This window comes from Fukomys damarensis, unplaced genomic scaffold (genome assembly GCF_012274545.1).
Source record: "Fukomys damarensis isolate Sample0158 unplaced genomic scaffold, DMR_v1.0_HiC HiC_scaffold_1, whole genome shotgun sequence".
Taxonomy (NCBI): Eukaryota; Metazoa; Chordata; class Mammalia; order Rodentia; family Bathyergidae; genus Fukomys; species Fukomys damarensis.
Genome location: NW_022900913.1, coordinates 41,037,478 through 41,054,965, shown reverse-complemented (window position 1 = coordinate 41,054,965; position 17,488 = coordinate 41,037,478). Strand labels below are relative to the sequence as shown.

The window sequence follows — 17,488 nt, the reverse complement described above, 5'->3', positions numbered from 1 at the left end:
GCAAGCTGTGGAATCTGTTCTGCTTAGATCCGACAGCTGGCTGCATTAAGTATCTTGGAGTGTGGGAGGATGGAACAGCAGTGGGAAGAAGCAACCCACTTTATTTAATGTTCTGTTTGTTTACTGATTCCAGTAATAACATTGTACAGCTATTTGAACAGCTGCCTTTTGATTTCCTTGTTTACTGTTTAGGTTTATTAAGCTTGTTCTTAACACTTGTTTAGTGCTCTTTAACTAGTTCTCCTTTATTAAATATGTTTTTATATGTTCTAATCACTTGTGGCCTATGTGTACTTTGATGATTTAATTTACTAAAGAAAATTTTTTTTAAATCTGTAGGTCCTACTGAAGGTGGTATATACTTGCTTTCTTATTGTCCCCTAGCCTTATTATTGTAGTTAAATATTTAATAATTTGATAAATTACCTTTTGGAATTGTCAGAATTTTAGCCATGTTAAACCACAGTTTATATTAGCTTCCTAAATCTGCCAACAGTTAGCTTAGTCTACATACTCCAGACTAGTTTAAAAAAAAATTAGCATGCTAATTGTAAAGTATGTGGATTTTGTTTTAGTTACTTTTTGTGAACAGATTGGCTAGAAAGGATACAAGGGGGTAAAAAAAGATAAATTTTGTAATTTTCAATCTTGTTTACTGTATTTAAATAGAGTTGATGCAATTTTCTTCATATTGTAGGAACTATATTTTGTATTTATAGGTGAGAGACCTGTGCATTGCTTATATGCTGGTGACATTAACTTACCTCTATATTGGAGTCTTGGTTTTTGCTTCATTTCCTTCACCTCCATTATCCAAAGATTGCATTGAGCAGGTAAGGCACTGTGTACCCTCTCTTGTTTATAACTGTATGTATGCATAGTAGGCAGGATAATACAGTAGCAAGATTTAATAACAGACAGGCCAGGGTTTGAATACATCTCTACCATTATTTGAAGTGCATGAATTTTGGCACCTCCTCCATCCTTTCTGAGATTGTTTCCTTTTCTATTAAATCTTATAATATATACATCATTTGAATTTTAGATGTACTCTGAATACTGGGCACCTTGTGTATGCAAATAAATGACTAGTGTTGCGTGTTGCATGTGTATATTTATCTTTGTGTAGAGAACAATTACCAGAGAGTCTCGTGAATTTATAAAATATCCACAGCAAATCCACTTATTTTCCATAGTCTAGATCTGAAAATGCCCTGGATAAATTGTTCATCTCTAATGATAGATCTGATTCCCACTTAGATACTGAGTAGCAGGCAGCAAAACGAAGACAGTATTTGGCTTTTAAAAAGAGTTAGACAGCCAAGCATGGTGGCACAATGTGGTAATCTCAGCACCTGGGAGTCTGAGGCAGATGGATCTAGAGTTTAGGGTCAGTCTGGGCATCATAGCAATCCAGCTTGTACTGCAGATGGAGAACCTGTCTCAAAACAAGAATGAGAGAAAGAGATAGACAAGAATGGGGAGGGGAGAATGAATGTAAAAGAAAAATCTTGCTGGGTGTGGTATCACATGTTTATAAGCTTAGCACTCTGGGAGGCTGGGGCCAGGGGTGGGGATCCCAAGTTCGAGCCCAGTCTGGTCAACTTCAAAACTTAACAAGATCCTATCTCAAAAAGAATTTTAAAGTTTAGTGTGAAGGCTCCAGGCTCAAACCCCAATACTGCAAAGAAAATATTTTACCAAAAAAAAAAAAAGTTGCAGTAAGTAAAATATTTGTTATCTAATTAATCAAAAATTTAGGAAAAGGTCTTGCGGCTGAGGCCCGGAGCCCAGTCCAGAGACTGCCTACATCTCACCCTGCATGAGGTGTGGGAGAGTGGCTGATGGCTGGCCGTTCCGCCACCGGGAGAATGAGGGCTGTGAACTAGACATCCTGGTCATCTCTCACTCTGGTTTTTCCAGAGAGTGACAAGTGATTACAGTTCCTTACTGCCTTCCCTTAGGAATCAGGAAATGCACCAGGAAAATGCTTCTTACAAGAAAAACAATCAAGATTCACATATAGATATCTTCATATTGAGCTCTAGAACTGAAAGAGAAGTTGGAGATCTCCATCCATTCATCCATATCAGAAGACCTAACAGAGAAAATGAAGCCCTGTTCTGAAATAAAAGCTATTTTTCTTAGGGCCACATTTCATTTCTGCACAAGGGACAGTTGAAACAGGCAGAGCAGGAAAGAGGGCAAAAGAGAAATGAAGTGATAGGAAGAGAAACGGAAAGATACAGCACAAGAAGAACATCCATCAAAAAGAGACCAAAATATTTAGTTACAGATAATGAAAGGGCCAAGAGCCACCCTCAGTCACAGGAGAGTAGACATAATGATACAGGTCCTGCAAGTGGCATTCACAAAAGCTGAAACAGGAGGAAAAGGATGGAACACACACAGGGAAAAATGGATTAAGAGAAAGCAACACCCTTTCATGGGACAATATCCCCTTTAGGCTAGCACCAAGAAAAGCCATATTGCATTTAAAGAATCATGGCACAACCAGGCATAATGGTACATGCTTGTAATCCCAGCTACTTAGGAGGCTAAGGCAGGAGGATCACCTCAAGTTTGCAGCCGGGCCTACATAGTTCAAAGCCAGCCTGAACTACATAGTATGACCCTGTCTCAAACAACCAACTAAATTCTACACATACATGCAAAGGATTCCTCCACCTGCCTCACAGCATGGCTGGGAGAACTAGGTGAGACTATTTTCAAAAATACATATTAAACTACATGCTGGACTTAATCTATTGTTCTTTATCTTGGGGTCCTTAAAGCACAGTTCCCTGCTGTTAAACTTCTTAGTAGCATCTATTAGATTGAAGATACCCTAGTCTGCAGCTGCCTTGGTTTATTATCCTGGAGAGTTTGCAAAAGCAAACTATGAGCCTAAGAAGCACAGTCACACCCCAGGCACATGGTTTCTGCAAACAGTGAGCTCAGCTGCACACTGCAAGGAAGTCTGCTCTTGTACACAATAATAATGATCCATGTCAATAAAAGCCATAATTTACACAAAGAAAAAAAGCTTAGGAATAATATAGTAAGTAATGACTGAAATTTTTCTAATGAAAAACAGTATTTCATAGGTGATTTTCTAGTCAGAAGAAACTGCTGGAGGTGAATACTGTAATAGGAAACAGGAAGCTAGATATTCTGCAAAGGAGAAGGGGACCAAGAGACAGAAAGGGAGTTGAGGAAGGGGATGAAAATGTGTTATGTACAGGTACAAATTCTACATGAGATATGTAATTATGTACTTTACAAACGTACCAATAAAAATAAAAATATTAAAAAATTGCTCTAAGAGTATAGTATATATTAAGCAGAATTGTAAGATTTATTTCAGCAGAATGACATTAATAGTATTCTCATTTGTATAAGAGAAAGAGGTTATTGATGTTATGATAGTTTGAAATGTTCTTATTCTCTTGATTCTAGAAGTACTTGGCAGCCAAATGTTTGCTGAGAATTTGCTTGATAGGAACAATCTATATAAAGTTCACATGCTTGGGGTATTGTATTGGAAAGAAAAAAAAATTTTTATTTTGGTCTTTTGTGGCGGAATCTCACTCTGTTGTTCAGGCTTGCCTCAAATTCATGGCAGTCCTCCTGCATCTGCCTCCCAAGTGCTGGGATTCCCATTGTGTGCCACCACTAAAGTGGGTTCTTGCACCTCCTCAGAAAGGAAAGGGGCTTGGCTGGTTTTGTCTTATTTGGTTTTTCTTTTGTTGTTGGTTTTGTTTTATGTGGATTTGGTTTGGTTTTGGATTTGTTTTCAGTTTTCTGAGACAATCCTACTACATAGTTCAGACTGGTTGTGAACTCAGTAGGTAGACCACGCTGACCTCAGATTTGTGTCCACCTGCCTCACCCTACCAAGTACTAGGATTACAGGTGTATGTGACCATCCCTGGCTTTAAATTAACTTTTTAAAAAGATATACCAAATTAAAACAAAGAAAAAGATTATGAAAAAAATGTAATACATCTTTTTTAGCAATAGGCTGTACAATGATAAAACTAGGTAAAATCTTACCTTATTCTATAATCTTTACTTTGAAAGTGCTGTAGTGCTTCAGAGGAAGAAGGGAGAGCTAGTAAGAAAAAAATGTCATTGAATTTAATTTGCTATTTAAGAATATTAAAAACAAATTTGGGTATAATGCTTGAACCTTATAGGGCAGTGTTTTCTTGGTCTTTCTGAGGTTTTAAAAAAGTTTTCTTTGTTTTATTGTTAAATCAGTTGCAGCCTGGTACTTTTATAAAATAGAATAAAAATATAGTATTAAATTTCCTTAAAAGTTTGTAAACACTTGCTTTCAATTACTGTACTTCATTGAAAAATAGTTAACAAGCAGTTTGTGTAATGGGCACCAGTTCACACACCACAAACTGACTACCACCTGTGTTCAAAATAAGTAACAGCTATTCCATTTTATGATTCATATTAAATTTGAATTTCAACATTACCTCATTATCTCTCTTGCTTTAGAATTTTTTAGACAACTTCCCTAGCAGTGACATCCTGTCCTTCATTGCAAGGATATTCCTGCTGTTCCAGATGATGACTGTATACCCGCTCTTAGGCTACTTGGCTCGTGTGCAGCTGTTGGGCCATATCTTTGGTGACATTTATCCCAGGTAAGAGCTCTTCTCTTGACCAGCAAGATGTGCCAAGCAACAAATGACTGTGCAAATAGATCACTTTACAGTATGACTGATCTTTTTGCTATAAAAATTTACCTAATGAAAATAGTTACTAAGGATAGATCACTCATGTCCCTTTCTCAGAAGAGTTTTAAATATAGACACCACTCCCTTATCCAGAGTGATTTAAAATTTTTTCCTTCCAATATACTTAATTAGCTCTAATACCAGTTATATTTATCTTATTTGATTGCTGTTAATCTACACATATAGTACCTGTGTTGGAGTTCAGTAAATATAAGTCTTCTGTTGTATTTATGCTCTATGCTGTACTTTTATTACCATAGGAATTTATAGTATTTAGTACCTGTGTTGGCGTGTAAGCTACCTGAAAAGCAACACTTTTAATTATTGGTCATTAATACTTGTGTGTTTATTAACATTTGTGCATTTTTAAATAAATGGTCAATTGTTTTGAAGTAAAAGTGAGATTTATGAGTTTAAATTATTACTTGATATGTAACAAGTTTAAATTACTGTGGTAATTATCCTGAGCATTGAGGAATTGTGAGTCCCTTTGGAACTCTGTTCAAAGCTAGTTAGGTTCATCCAGAAGAACTTTCTGTGTATTTCTCAGGCTTTCTGTGAAGCTTTCTTGAAGAAGTTTGGTTGACTCCTGTTTTTAAATTTAGTCTTATTATATGTTCATCCTAATGAAAACTAACTAACCCTGTTTTATTGGGAATAAATTCCTTAAGAGGAAGAAAATTTTTGAATTTATGAGAAAATAGGTGGTCTTGATCACTTCTTGTTTGAAGTGAATTGATATTGTCCCCTCAGTCAATTTATCTGTAAGTATGTTGGCTTGAAAACAAAGCAAAAATTAAGTTGCCAGGTCTCCTGCATTGATAATAGCAATAATTTACACAGTTAATTGAGCACTTATAAAGTTCTAATCTAGAAGATTGGAGTTTGGTACATATAAGATTCTTGCTGTATTTATGGTCTGTGCTATATTGTAGTCACCAAAATAAATTCAGTGACATCATAGATGAAAAAATTCTAGGCAAATGCTTTGCTCCTATTTTCTATCTTTATTTTGCAGAATGGTGGCTGTTAGATTTTTTTTTGGAAAACAGGATTTCCCTTTTGTGTTTACATTGTATTTCTTCACACTATCATTTATGCTATAGTTACAAACACTATATTTGGCATATCTTGGAACATAAGTTTTAGTCCCCTTTTGCTCTTTAAATTTATTAACACTCCCAAGACTGTTAGTTTTTGCAGGTATATCTATAAATATTCAGCATATGAGAAAATAAAACTGAGAATTTTAAAGTATTAATTTCTTTAAAAATCAATAATAAAGCCAGGCACAGTGGCACATCCTATAGTCTCAGGTACTCAGGAGCCTGGAGCAGGAGAATCTTGAATTCAAGACAATCCTGGGCATTATAGGCAAGGCAAGACCCTGTCTTTAAAAAAAAAAAAAATTACACAAATAATATTTCTGTGAAAAATAACTGCTGCCAAAAATTGGTTTTCATTTTAAATTCTAAGGTCTGCTTTTCTAGAAGAAAATTAGGTTCTTCTCTCTGTTTCTGCATTGGCTATTATTCTGTGTTGTTGTCATCTAAATAGGTTTTTTAAAAATCAGAAAAATAATACAAACATCCCTTTCAGATAATTGCAGATACTATTTTCTGATACTATGCCAAAACTTGACAACTAATAGTTTCATAATTGTCAAAGTACATATAATGTGAAACTTGTTTGCAAACCTATTAGTCTGTCTTACATTTTGGTTCTTTTACCCCCATGCATTATTTTGTAACATCATGTTTGGTCAATATTGGTTCGATTTCTTAGATCTTCCAAATGTTGACACACTTCATTATACATCATCAAAACCTATATTCATTAATATTACACCACCAATTTCTTCATAAAAATTTTTGAGTGTGAGAAAACTATCAAACAAGGGTAACAAATGCAAAATTCTATTTTTTATTTGAAAGCTCAAGTGTTAATCATTGGCAACAAATTCTTAATTTTTAATTTAAAAAATCTTTCTGAAAATGTTTTGCGTGAAGAATATGTTACATAGTACAGAGACATGCAGTTGCATCTATCCATAATAAGGGATCAGCGGCTTTACCCACCATTCCTTTTGCCAAGCAAATTATGTCTTATGTTATTATGAAAATAATTTTTATCTCAAAGACTTCTCAGAAGGATATTGGGCTTCATGAGAACAATTACTTTCGAAAGTACATTAAATTTTTTCTTTTTATAATGTAGAAGTAGTGAAGGCCCTGTCAGTGTCTAAAAGTTCTGATTAATTTTAAATTTGGAATTACTGGATAAATAGTAAGATCTTGAAGCCTAGTATCTCTTAATTTATCAGGATGTATAATACTTATTTGTATAAATAATTTTATTTTTACTCTTCCTTCATCTTTATCTGGTTTTAAGTAATCTTTGATAATTTGGACCAAAAGAATGATTTGACATAGACATTTGGCTTTTGAAAAGCATTTTGGGGGAAATAGAATTATTTCTTGAGCATGAGCGTCTATTTACATTTATGTATCTTTTTATGTATTTATCTGTTTACATTTATTTCTATCCAAAATTGATTCCCAAACCTTGAATTATTAAAATGTAGTTAAAATGTTTTGCATATATGCTACTTGTGATACATAGTGAATAGCTTCGAGTCAGTCTGAAAAATAAAACCTGTCCATTTTGCCTTTCCACTAATATAAAATTATTTTTATTATAAATATAAGATAAATAATTTAGAAAAAATTGTTAAGTATAGAAAAGAAGAAATATTACCTGAAATCCCAAATCATAATGCAATCACTACTGCAAAAATGTATTTCCTTCTGATATGTTTTTCAAATGTTTTTGGATTTTCACATTTGCTGAATATCTAGTTATCTTCTTTCAAAACTGCTTAGATGATTTTCTTTTACCATTTAGGTAATAATGATAGGTTTAATAAGTTTTACTGTATTTTTTGAGGTAAGTTATTGCCCCGCTATTCCTAGAATTCTTGTTTTTCCATATATATCTTTAGGTTAATAGCTTTTATTAATGATTTGGATTATATTTCCAGGATAGTCCAGGAAGAATTGAATTCTGGTGTATATAGTACCATTTTATGCCTATAATATTTAGCCTACTTATATAATTGCATTAAAAGACCAGTTTCACTGTCTCATGATCATGTCTCATAAATACTATTATCACCTCCTGTTTTGCTATGATTTTACTGGAAAATTTTGGCATATATTTTAAATATATTAAAAATAAATTAGAATCTCATAGTAATACTTACAATGTGCCTATTTTATATTTTTTTCTATCCTTTAAACTCTTATCATCTTCTAGCATTTTCCACGTGCTCATTCTTAATATAATTATTGTGGGAGCTGGCGTGATCATGGCTGTTTTCTACCCAAACATAGGAGGGATCATAAGGTACTGCCAGTAAGAAATTGTACCCCTTTGTATATTGGTGTTTATTTTCATGCTTTTTGTGTTGCTTTTGTCATTGTTATTGTTTTAATTATATGAAATTCCTAAACTATAATGTTCAAATGTAGTTCCCTGGTATCAGTTGAGATGCTCATCAAATTCCATTTCTGTTTATTCTGATGAAGAACTGACTCTAGAAAGCCCCATTATCCTTTAGTCTCCGTCACATCTCTGTCTCTGTCTCTCTCTCTCTCTCTTCCCTGCCCTCCCTCTCCCCTTCCTTGTACCTCCCTCTCCTCCATCTCTGCCTCTCTCTCCCACTTTCCTTCTCTCTCTCCCCCTTTTCTGTCTCTCATTCTCTCTGTCTCCCTCTCTCTCTCCTTCCTCTCCCCTTCTCCCTCTCCCCTTCTCTTTCTCTCCCTCTCTCTGCTCTGGCTCTCTCCCTCACCCCCCCTTCTTTTTCTCATTATATTCCACTGTGCTTCTTTCTCTTTATCCAAAGTGAAAAATATTTTTAATATGTACTCTTGGGAGTACCTAGCAAGTCCTTTTTATGTCAAAGCTGTGTCCTATCTTCTTTGATCCATTTCCATTTTAAAACATATTTTAATGTCAATTGCTGTAAGAATGTAAGAGTTTAGATCTTAGATGGCTCTTCCCTTAATATCCTTTCCTTTAAAAAGGACAGGTTGGGATAGGGATTTAGCTCATTGGTTTTGCTGCCTGCATCACAAGCACAATGACCTGAGTTCGATCCCCAGTACCAAAAGTAAAAAAACAAAAAAATAAAAAAGGACAGTTGAGAAGAGTCAGAGTAAAGTTGTATCCTCCAATTCTCATGAGAAAATGGGGTTCGAATGACTTGACTTCTATTCTTTAATAAAGACAGCAGGGCTGACTCACCCTTACCTAAAAAAGTAAAAAAATGAGAGAGATTAGTATCTGATGCTTACTAAATATAATGGACTTACAAGTTCCTATTAAACTACTTCTCTAGAAAACTGTGAAAGGGAGAAGAATGCCTATTTCTCTCTCACCAGCTAATGTTGAGGTACTCTTGTTGTTATCTTCCATGATTATGCCATGGAGGCACTGTCTGTTCTCATTCTTAAACAAATGCTAGTGGTCTCTCCCAAACTCAGAATATGTAACTAGTTTAGTTTATGAAGATCAAAGATAGGAAACCCATCTCCAGATGTTTCTGAGGAAGTAGCCACAATCACTGAAACACAGAGAAACTATGGAGATTTGAAAGATGGATAAAATCTATTTATCAAGTAGATGCTTAAAGATGAACAGGACATAATATTTTATATTAGCAATAAAATGTTTAAACCCAGATATCAGCAACAAATGAATCAAAAGTAGTGTTGTTGCAATATGAGTCTGAGAATGATTTAGATTGTACTACATTTACCTTTATTATAAATTTTAAAAATTAAAATACAAGGTGAATATTAACCCTCAAAGCTTTTATTTTACAGATACTCAGGAGCAGCATGCGGCCTGGCCTTTGTATTCATATATCCATCTCTCATCTATATAATTTCCCTCCACCAGGAAGAACGTCTGACATGGCCTAAATTAATCTTCCACATTTTCATTATCATTTTGGGCCTGGCTAACCTAATTGCTCAGTTTTTTATGTGAAAACTTTTCTCAAGATCTTTCATGGTATTTTGAGCCTTGACAGTACTCCTACATAAACTCAATTGTAAATGCTGATGTTGCTGTAATTCTAAATGTCTTTCTAAGATAATTTGAAAGTAAAGGAAATAGCAGGCCATTGATAAGTATTTTTTTATTAGAATAGGGGGAAAAGGAACTAAGAATGATCGTAGTCTCTCTTGTATTCATTCACTTCTTTGTTCTCATTTGTCTTTTCTTTGTAAAAATGTGGGAAAAATCATAGTGGCCTTTGCTTTTAGAGACAGAGTAGATGGATTTATTTTGGCTACAATAAGGATTCTCAGGGTGTCATGGCAGCTTATTGTTAGATCATATTTCTGTGTTATATTTCACTGTACTTCTATTTTTTTACTTGCTAGGCCATATCTACAGTTTGCCTAAACCTCTACTGTTTGTGACAGAAAACCAAATACCTCATTTTTAGTTTCCAAGGCATCTGGGTTAGAATGAATTCTTAACTGAGTCTTTAATCTGGTTTAGAACAAAATTTTAAAACAGTATTAGTATGGGCTTTATGGCCAGAAATGTATGCAAAATAAAGGAGGAGGGTTTATTGCTGTCGGACTCCTCTTTTATTTCTAGTCCATTTCCATTAACTTAGGTTAAAATTGTAGTTCCCCATGACAGAGTTTGCATAGAAACAAGAATGATTGTCCCCATAGACCCAGGATCCTTTGCTTTTTGGATCCTTGTATATTGCATAGCATGTCATGATAGGCCCAATGGAGAAAGCATATGCAGAGAGGACCATTTGAGATACTGAAGGGGAGAGAAGGAGTGGAGAAGCAGCCAGAAGGGTTGAGAAGATGCCCAGTGTATCTTGAATCCTCTGGATGTGAGAGTGGTTTATTTGCCAGAGGGAAGGATAAATTCTGCTGGTGTATGATCTCTGTAGGAGATGTTCTTTGCCTTTATAACTAGTAGGGCAGAAGTCAATCTCCATTTTAAAAATGTATATATAGATCTGCAAAAACAATGAGAGAATCTGAATTCTTGGAGTTAATACTCTTTTGCTTTTTCTCTCAAAGTAAAAGCTAATCCAGAATCTAAATGCATGTAAAACAACCTCTGTATTCAGCACAGGACTACCAACTACCAACATATAGAGTTCACTAGTTTTAGTCTAGTGTTGGAACATGTATTATGTTGCTACAGATTTCATATCCTAGGACAGTGTGTAGGTTTGTATAATTTCCTTCCTTTGAGAAAGATGAGTGAAATGGTTCCTATAAATCTAGGAAAGAGATCCAGATTTAAGATTGGGCCTTACTGTTTTATGGGGTCTTATTTTTTGGTACCGGGGCTTGAACTCTGGTCCTTGCCCTTGCAAGGCAGGCGCTGGAACCACTGAGCTAAATCCCCTGCCCTGGGTCTTATTTTTTGTTTTGTTTCATTTTGACTTTTAATTTTTTTTTGTTTTATTATTTTCATCATCATCATCATTATTATAGGCCTGTGCTCCTGCATCCAGTTGGGCCTTACTATCTTTCACCAAAGCTTTCCATCCTGTTCTTAGACCTGTAGGTCTATATTATTGATGAGCTATAATTCCTAAAGCTCTTTTTTTTAAATATTTTGTTGTTTTTGGGTTTTTTTGTTGTTGTTGTTTTGTTTTGTTTTCTTTTGAGACAAGGTCTTGCTCTGTAGTTAGGCTGGCCTTGAACTCACTACGTAGCCTGAACCAGCCTCAAACTCATGGCAGTCCTGCCTCAGCCTTTTGAGTGCTGGGATTACAGGGGTGAGCCACCATGCCTGGCTCAAAATCAGTACTTTAAACTTTTATGATGGCCGTGGCAAATTCACACTTGTACAAGAATAAGGCAATGAGCCTCCATGTGCCATGACCCAGTGCAATAGCTTTCTATTGCTGTGTGATGAATGATCACAAACAGCAGTTTAAGACAACACCTACATATTAGTCACATCCGAGCAGAGGACAAAAGTCCAGTGTGGCATGTTTAGGTCTCTGCTGTGCTTGGCGTATGACACAGCTGAAGTCAAGGGGTTGGCTGGGTGGAATTCTTGTCTGGGGCTCTGAGGATGGGGATCCTCCTTGAGGTTTGTTCCTTGCTGTTGTAGAACTGAGGCCCCTGTTTTCTGTGTTGTCAGTAGTTGGTGCCCTCATGCACTCCTTGCCAGATGACATCTTCATGGCTCAGTGGCATGCTGAACCCCATGCTTCATTTTCTTGTATATTTTTTTCCTCGTTGTTTATTGATACATTTTAGGTATACAATACAGTTGCACTCATTATTGGGATCTTGTACCTTTACATGACAGGTCTTGGTTCTCATTTTTTCCCCTTGTCCCTGACCTCCCTTCACCCCCTCTCCCCATCTACAAACACTTTATTTCCATTTTTTCATTTTCTTCTGTTTTTTTCTTTTCCCTTATTACCTTTCCCCTACCCTTCCCACTTTCCTACACCTTTAGCCCTTTTCTTCCTATTTCACATTGTCAATTATCTCATTAGGATCTTATGTACTATTATAGTTTATTCACATCAGAGTCCTAAAGCTCTTTTTTATTTCATTTTTAAAAATTTATTAATACATGTTTACAGTACATAATGATTACATTTATCATGGAGGAGTTTGTATATGGAGAATCTTAATTCCTTCTTCATCCCTTTTCCCTCCCCCACGCCTCCCTGATTGCTCCAACTTTTGTTCCCCTTCCCATCTGCAGAGACTCTATTTCCTTTTTTTTTCTTCCATTCTTTTTTATCCTCTTTCTTTTCCTTCCTTTCCCTCTCCCTCCATCTCTTATCCCCCTCCCTATTTGAAAAAGATCTCCCTACTTCCTATTACCTAGGGTGTTTTTTATTTTGCTCTTCATTTATATTCTGGGTTTCTCATATAAGAGAAACCATGCAGGATTTAAATGTGTCTGATTTATTTCACTTAATGAAATAGTCTCAGTGTGAATCCATTTTCCTACAAATGACTCGTTTAATCTTTCTTTTTGGCACAGTAGTACTTCATTGTGTGTAAATACATTTTCTTTATCCATTCATCTATTGTTGAGCATATAGACTGTTTCCAAAATTGAGCTATTATAAATTGTGCTGCTGTAAATATAGGTATGCATGTATCACTGTAATGTGTCTTTTAACTGTTTTTGAGAAGGTAGGTGGGTCAAATAGAATTTCTATTTCTAGCTTTTTGAGACCTCACACAGAAAAGGTTGTTATAATGTTCCTTCCAGAAGGGTTAAATCTGTATCTGAAACCATCTGGAAGCACTTCAGGAACAGTTCCTTGGTGTATAGCTTCTTAAAGTTAGCTATAACCTGCTGGTCCATAGGCTGCAGTAGAGGATTTATATTAGGTGGGAGGACCTCAACTGAGAGCCATGGGAATTCTTCAGGCAATTCTTCTTCAAATCTCATGGGTGAGCAGGAGCATTGTCCATGATGTGGAGAGCCTTGAGTGATAAACCTTTGTCCTCTAGGTATTTCTTAACAGTAGGACAAAAAGCCTCCCTGATCCACTCAGAAAGAAATACTAATTACCCAAGTTTTTGCATTAGATCCACACTTGACCCCTAAGCTATTCTTCATTACTTTGTTTTCTGAATACTCTGGGGTCTCAGAGTGATAAACCAAGAGAGGCTTTCTCTTGAAGTCACCACTCAAGTTGGCACATAGCAATAAGGTTAGCCTATCCTTCATAGGCTTGTGACTTGACATTTTCTTCTGTTGCTGGGTAATGTATATTCTTCTGGGCATGTTCTTCAAGAAAAGTTTTCATCACAGTTGAAAACTTTTTTTTTAATATAGTGTATCTCTGTGCCTCCGAGGAAGGAGAGGGACACCTGGCCACAGTTTAAAACTTGATGAGAGCAAAAGCCATTTCTTTGTGTAATCATTTTGAAGTGGTGTATGTAATTTTCAGCAGTCCTTTTATCAGCGCTGGCTGCTTCACCATACCTAGTTATACTATGAATCTAACTTCTCACTTTAAAATTGTAAAACCACTCTTACTGACACAAAATGTTTCATCTTTATCACTCATTGATGGATTATCCTTTACAAGATCTACATTTATAGCCCTAGCTTTTTCACAAACTACAGACTCAGGCTATAAATCTGCCATCTGCCTTTCATTTATCCACACTAATGGTAGCCTTTCTACCCTAACATTGTTGATCATGATTTACTAATTTGAGTAACACCTTTAGCAACACTAACTTCCTTATAGAAATCTTTTCTCTATAAGGTTGTCAATATGGTGGATTTTGACATGCTGCACATATTGGCAAGCTTGGTCACACAAACGCCACCCTCATATTTCTTCACAATTTCATTCTTTTCAATTGTGATTCCTTTCCTTCCATAACTTCTTTTCTAGCTTTTTGTGGCCATTTTGATAGCAATAATCATAAGTTATGTAAAGCAGTAACCAAAATCACATCTATAGAGAGGTGCACTTAGGCTCAGACTGACACATATGCTTACATACACTTTTCTGGCATCAAGAGTCTGTTTACAACTGCACAACCAGCTGGCATTAAGGTTGTAACTCAAAACTTTGGTTGTAAGTCAAAACTAAAGTTCTGATCATAACCCAAGTCTTTCATATGTGAGGCTGCTCATAACTCAAGGGCCCACTGTACTTCTGAAAAGTGAGTATTCATTTCATTACCCATTTAGTGATTGGCTCTTTTATTGGCAGGATATTTTTTTTTAATTTTTTATAAATTCTAAATGTTAGTCGTCTGTCCAGAGAATTCCTAAGCTCTCTTTTTAAAATATTATTATGGAAATTCTCAAGCACAAACAAAAGTAGAATAATCTGGCAAACTCCCATGTGCCCACCCTATACATTTAGTAATTATAAAGCTTTCCTGCATTTGCTTCACCTGTCCTCTTTCTTTTCTACTAAATATTTTACGCTTGATCTTAGCCAGAAGGCCGAGAAGCAATTCTACTAAAATATTTTAAAGCCAGTCTCAGACAAACCTTAGCATCTATTGATTAACTTTAGTTACATTTATTGTGGAGGTGGTCTCAAAAATTCTTCCTAGCAGAAAAACTGCTGGTAGAAGTTAGGTTAATTGAGTGAATGAATGAATGGGATGGAAGGAAGATAAAAAAGAAAGCAAAAAAAAAAGAGAAAGTTGGGTTAATTGGAAAATTCTGTATTTGGTGTCTTGATCCCTGTTTTAACCTCTCTTAGGATATTCATATCTTTGTGCTTGAGAGTTTCTGGAATTTTATGACTTCAGGGTCTTGCTCAGTGAAGACAAAGGATTCACAGCTAGATGCTTTAAGAGATCGTCTAGGCTTAATCCTTTTTTCGTTTGTTTTGGTTTGCTTAGTTTTTGTCATTTTTGATATTTAAAGACAGTTTTCACTGCCCGTTTTCTTTTTCTTTTTTTTTTTTTTTCCACCAGGGATTGAATTCAGGACCTTGTGCTTGCAAGTCAGGTGGCAGCACCACTGAGCTAAATCCCCAGCCCTTCATTGCCTCTTAATTAATTAATGAATTGAATGCTTCAATACATGCAAAAAAATTTGAGGTATTTTGCTCATTTAACAGAAAAAGGGAATATGAGAATGAATGTTATTTTCTAAACTAAAAACAATGTGGATCTCTGCTTTTTTCTTTAAAAGATTTGTTACAGAAGTTCTAAAATCCTCTTAGATGTATCCTGGATAATTTTTCCCTCTTAAGTTTCTTTTTGTGAGATTAAATTCCTTTGGCTTGTCATTTGCTGTGGTCAGAGAACTCTGTGTGTCCTTCCTCACACTTAGAATGAGAAGATATGAACTTACTCAGATCACATGACAATTATTTTAAACCTTCTTTTTCTACTATTATCTCTTTGAACTTTCTAATTAAATTTCTTTTACATTTTGTTCTGATAAGGTTAACTTTAGTTGCTTTAAGTTTAGCTAGCTTAACACACAACTGAGGCCATTATAAAATTTAAAATGGATTGTTTACAAAGTTCTTCCTTAGAAAGCCTGTGGAATAACATGTGGTATACCAGGTAGGGAAAAGGAAATAAGGGAAAAGAAAAAATATGAGAAAGTGAAAAAATGGAAAAAGAGTTTTTGTAAATAGGGAAGGGAGGAGGGGGTGAAGGGAGGACAAAGGGATGGGGGAAAAATAAGAACCAAGACCTGTCATGTAAAAATACAAGATCCCAGTGATGAATGTAACTGTACTGTATACCTAAAAAGTACCAATAACCTCAATGAGAAAAAAAATATGTGGTATACCAATACTAAACTAGATAGGACAAAGAACATGTAACTAGGAACTGGGGATTTAACTCAGTGGCTCTATGCCTGTCCTGTAAGTGCAAGGTCCTGAGTTTGAACCCTAGTACCAGAAAGAGAGAGAGAGAGAGAGAGAGGGAGAGAAAATGTAACTAAATTTGACACCTAATGATGATCATCCAAAATTAGCTACACAACCAAAAAAATGCATTGAAATACAGAATAAATTTGTCCACAAAAAAGAACTACGTCAAAGAGATACTGTATTTACATTAAATATATTTTGCAAGTACTGTATAGTTACTATACTAGCAGAGGAATTTTATCTTTCTAGTTGGTGTAGGAGAAATTTTTGTTTTAATTTATTTCTATAAATAATTGAATAAACTGCTGGGTTCATTGCTTTGGAAGAGGCAAAGATGTATAAAACATCATACATTACTAAAGTAAAGAAACTATGTATACAACAGTATGACAGTTTGTGCTGAGGACTATTAGAGAAACAGATCCCTTTCATTTGGAGTCTTGAGAGAAACTGGTAAAAGAGACTGAATTGTAAAACTCCAGGACCCATTTTCAGGCTATCCCTAATAACTGTCCAAAATTTAAATATTTAGTGCACTTGCCAGTGGAATCATACATGTTAAGTATGTTTTATTTTGGTGGTACTGGAAAGTGCTGGGCTACCACGCTGCCCTTTTCATATTTTTGCGACAGAATTTTGATAAATTGTAATCTCCCCCTGGCTCAGCCTTAAGTAACTGATGTTACAGTCCTGTATTACCACACCTGGCAAGTGCTTTTATTTCAATAAATTTCTTTTAAGACAAGTTTTATGAAATGTGATTATAACTGCTGCAGCTTTGTCTTCTGTTTTTCTTTTTTTCTTTCTTTTTTTCAGTACTGAGGATTGAACCCCAGGACAACTCTGTCACTCTTTCCAGCTCTTTAAATTTGTTTTTTTTTGCGGGGGAGAGGAGGGACAAGTTCTTCCTAAGCTACCCAGGTTGGTCTCACACTTGCAGTAAGCCTCCTTAGTAGCTAAGGTTACAAGCATGCACTACCACACCCTGTTAACTGTTGCTTTATGCAACCCAAATGTAGTGCAAATAAATTCTATAAAATTTTCTATTTAGCTGGGGATGTATGTGGCTTAATGGGAGAGTACTTGCCTAGTATATGTCAAGCCCTGGGTTCAATCCCCAGCACAAAAAAACAAAACAAACGATTCTCTCTAGAAACTTGATTTATATCTGATATTAATAATCAGAGAATCAAATATTTGAGTTCATTGATAATAGTAGAATATATTAATGCCACATTTTTTTTTAAAAACGCACTAACTGCCAGGCGTGGTGGCGCATGCCTGTAATCCCAGCACTCAGGAGGCTGAGGCAGGAGGAGCTGTGAGTTCA

The 17,488-nt window shown here is 35.4% G+C and overlaps 1 protein-coding gene and 1 long non-coding RNA gene across 7 annotated transcripts in view; one reads left to right on the top strand and one right to left on the bottom strand.

The window, feature by feature from the left end:
• Positions 1-11,188, top strand: part of Slc38a9 (solute carrier family 38 member 9) — an 82,660-nt gene extending 71,472 nt beyond the window's left edge. For all 6 annotated transcript variants that reach the window (XM_010626881.2, XM_010626882.3, XM_010626884.3 and 3 more), the window contains 4 exons: positions 720-833; positions 4,513-4,661; positions 8,070-8,159; positions 9,641-11,188. In XM_010626881.2, the coding sequence (XP_010625183.1) occupies positions 720-833; positions 4,513-4,661; positions 8,070-8,159; positions 9,641-9,806 (519 nt within the window). In that variant the 3' untranslated portion in view covers positions 9,807-11,188. The remainder of the gene's footprint in view (positions 1-719; positions 834-4,512; positions 4,662-8,069; positions 8,160-9,640) is intronic.
• Positions 4,051-17,488, bottom strand: part of LOC109118144 — a 23,099-nt gene continuing 9,661 nt past the window's right edge. The window contains exon 3 of the long non-coding RNA XR_002025443.1: positions 4,051-4,114. This is a non-coding gene — a long non-coding RNA (uncharacterized LOC109118144). The remainder of the gene's footprint in view (positions 4,115-17,488) is intronic.